Source organism: Neopelma chrysocephalum, unplaced genomic scaffold (assembly GCF_003984885.1).
Source record: "Neopelma chrysocephalum unplaced genomic scaffold, ASM398488v2 Primary Assembly neopelma1_65b, whole genome shotgun sequence".
In the NCBI taxonomy this organism is placed as follows: domain Eukaryota; kingdom Metazoa; phylum Chordata; class Aves; order Passeriformes; family Pipridae; genus Neopelma; species Neopelma chrysocephalum.
The window spans coordinates 3,849,267-3,852,211 of NW_020897723.1; the positions used below are offsets into that span (position 1 = coordinate 3,849,267).

The 2,945-nt window shown below is 59.0% G+C and overlaps 1 protein-coding gene across 1 annotated transcript; it reads right to left on the reverse strand.

The window, feature by feature from the left end:
• Window positions 1–1,340: 1,340 nt before the first annotated feature.
• Window positions 1,341–2,585, reverse strand: LOC113967981 (heparan sulfate glucosamine 3-O-sulfotransferase 2). The gene has a single exon (XM_027684093.1). The coding sequence runs from the start codon at window positions 2,535–2,537 to the stop codon at window positions 1,926–1,928; it is 612 nt and encodes a 203-aa protein (XP_027539894.1). The 5' UTR covers window positions 2,538–2,585; the 3' UTR covers window positions 1,341–1,925.
• Window positions 2,586–2,945: the final 360 nt, after the last annotated feature.

The following is a 2,945-nucleotide window of genomic DNA, read 5'->3' on the forward strand; positions in this document are numbered from 1 at the left end:
CCAGGGATGGCTGCACACATGGGATGTGCTGCACCAGGGATGGCTGCACCAGGGATGTGCTGCACCAGGGATGGCTGAACCAGGGATGGCTGCACCAGGGATGTGCTGCACCAGGGATGTGCTGCACACATGGGATGTGCTGCACCAGGGATGGCTGCACCAGGGATGGTTGCACACACGGGCTGTGCTGCACCAGGGATGGCTGCACACACACAGCCTCATGATGGCCCTGAGAGCAGAGGCTCTGTCCCCAGATCCCCCGAGTCAGGGGCATTCATGGGGGAGACATCCCAGGCTGGGTGAGCAGGGGGTTCCCTCTGGCAGCCCCTCTGCTCGACCTCAGGTCACCAAACCAGCAGTGCTCCACATCCTCACCAAACCCCTCCATCCTCACCAAACACCAACCCTCCCCACCCCCCTGCAGCCTCCTTGGAATGCAGATCGCCTACTTGGAGCTTTTTGAGACATTTTTAAGAGCTCCTAATGTGCTCAGCATTTTCAGTGCAGCCCTTTCCGAGCCCTCACTTGCTCGCCCTTTGGAAAGCTAATACTTGATTTAAGCACATTTCTGCTCCCTCCATTTGTAAGGACAAATGTAAAGTAATTGTTTGATATCACAGCGGTTTCCTCAGGCTCCAGCTCTAATTTCCCACTAATACAGTATTGTCAGGGGGATCAATCTAACTCAGCACCTTCTGCCTCCTCGGAGTGGATTGGAAATGGCTTTTCTACTACGAGGCTGGGATTTGTGAGTCTCACTGCGAATGTTTTTCTCCTTTAAAGGAAAAATCATACAAGCAAATATTCCATTTTCCTGTCAACAGCTGTTAATCTGGGCTCTCCCTTCACCTGCCCACAGCTGCCTCTGGTTCTCCTTGCTGCTGGGTCCCCCGTGGCTGACAGTGGCAGAGATGCAGATGGGGTTCTCTTAGATGTCCACTAATTACCTCCAATTTTTTCCTGTTAGAGCTCACTGGTCAGTAATCACTCTCAGTAAGGTCTTGCAAACGGGTCCATGGTGTGTTCCATCCCCACACGGCCCCTCTGCACAGCCCTGAGGATTCCCCAGCTCCGTGGCACAGGCAGCTCTGGGGAGGCCTGGGCAGGGCTGTGGTGCCGGTCCCCAGGTCGTGCCGGGCTGACCCCCTGACCTGCCCCAGCCCCCACATGCTCCCTCACCTGCCAGCAGGCACAGGGGCTCCCCACGGCCCCCCAGCTCTGCGAGGGGCTGCCCAGCCCTGCCCTAAGAACAGCCCATGCGGACGGACCGGTGGAAGCCGCTTTATTTACACGAAGGGATCACATGCTGAACAAGGAAACTGGTGCCACTAAAGTACCCGTAACAGCAGGATTCTGTGCTTTATTCACAGGACAAAATATCAGTACAACATTTTCCATGGACTTCTTTGTCAAGCAGACACATCTCACTGTCCTCGTGGGGACACACTGCGCGCGAGTGACGAAGGCAAGTGGAGGGGCCGGAGCTCTGCCTGCCCAGGGTGTGGGGGGACAGTCCCACTGCCACTGTCCAGGAGCACCCATCTGCCTTGGGACGCAGAGGAGGGCCGTGCTTGGAGCAGCCTGCTCACAGGCTGCAGGGTGGGGCCATCACTGTGGCCCTGGGGACCGTGTGGTGTTGAAAGCAAACAGGACCCCACAGGACAAGCCACAGCGCTGCTGCCCCGCAGGACAGGCAGTGCTGCTGGGCCCTCACCCCTCAGCGGGGTGGCTGCAGCAGGACTCTTGTGCCTTCCTTGTCTTGGTTCGCTCCAGAGCATTGCTGGCTCCCAAGGGACAGGGAGGCCCTCGCCTGCCTCTGCTTGCAATTCTGGGCAGGATGAGCCGGGAGGATCCTGGTCCAGCCCCTCGGGCCCCCCTCGTGGAAGATTGCAGCCTCATGTCACTGCAGCACTGCTCCTGGACGCTCATTCCCACCTGAAGTCCTGCCCGACTGTTTCATAGAATTTGATATTATAAGGTCTATAAAAGTCCCGAAGCTGCTCGATCACCTCGGGGTCTATCTGCACGTGAGTCCTGCCCTTGGACTTGCCCAGGCAGCGAGGCAAGCCACTGCTCTCCGACTTCTTCAGGCACGGAAAGCCTTTTGTCTTGTTGAAGTAGAAGTGCTTGTCCGTGATAACCCGTTTAATGCCCAGGAAGTCCTGGACTTTGCCCATCTCCCCAGCCGGATCTGTGATCAGCTTCTCCCCGCTGACAAAGTGGATCTGGGAGAGGGGGAAGTACTGGAGCCAGCTCTCCAGGTGCACGGCATACATCCCGATGCGGATGGCGTTCCAGGAGGTGTCCACCAGCCCCAGGCTGCGGTTGCGGAAGGTCAGCCCCTCGAAGGTGGGGATGTCCGGCTTCTTGGAGAGGGTCTGTGTGTAGTCTGAGATGGCCCTGGTGACCGGGTTCCGCACCACCACGATCAGCTTCGTGTCCCGGGACATGTTGAAGATGCGCCGTGGTGCCTCTTTGGTGACAAAGTAGCTGGGGGTCTTCTCCACCGTGATCTGGCTGTCGAGTGTCCGTGGCATCAGGCTCCTGCGAGCGAAGCACAAGGGGATGGTGAGGAAGGGGCCGGGACAGGCACCAGGAGGTGGTGACTGCAGCGTGGGGCTGCTGGTGTGTCCCTCCCAGTGAGACAAGGCAGGCACAGCTCCTTCTGGCAGCACCGTGGGGGACCCTGGCCATGGATCTCTCCCAGGTCTGTCCCAGTCCCCAGGGACCCCCTGGGCAGAGGATGGGGGCACTGGCAGCCCCTCACACACAGCAGTGGGTGTGTGCCCAGTGCCAGGACGCAGGGACGTGGTGGCTGTGCCACACCACTGCCAGGAGGAGCCGTGGGAAGAAATGAACAGGCCTGGGGGGTTTCTGTGCCACTCCACTGGTGGGAGCTGCGGCAAAGGGCTGTCCAGGGACGTGGGGCTCATGCCCACGAGGAT

What these genes read in the sequence shown, in the direction of transcription:
- LOC113967981 (XM_027684093.1), bottom strand. Translation starts at nt 2,537, where the DNA reads ATGCCACGGACACTCGACAGCCAGATCACGGTGGAGAAGACCCCCAGC.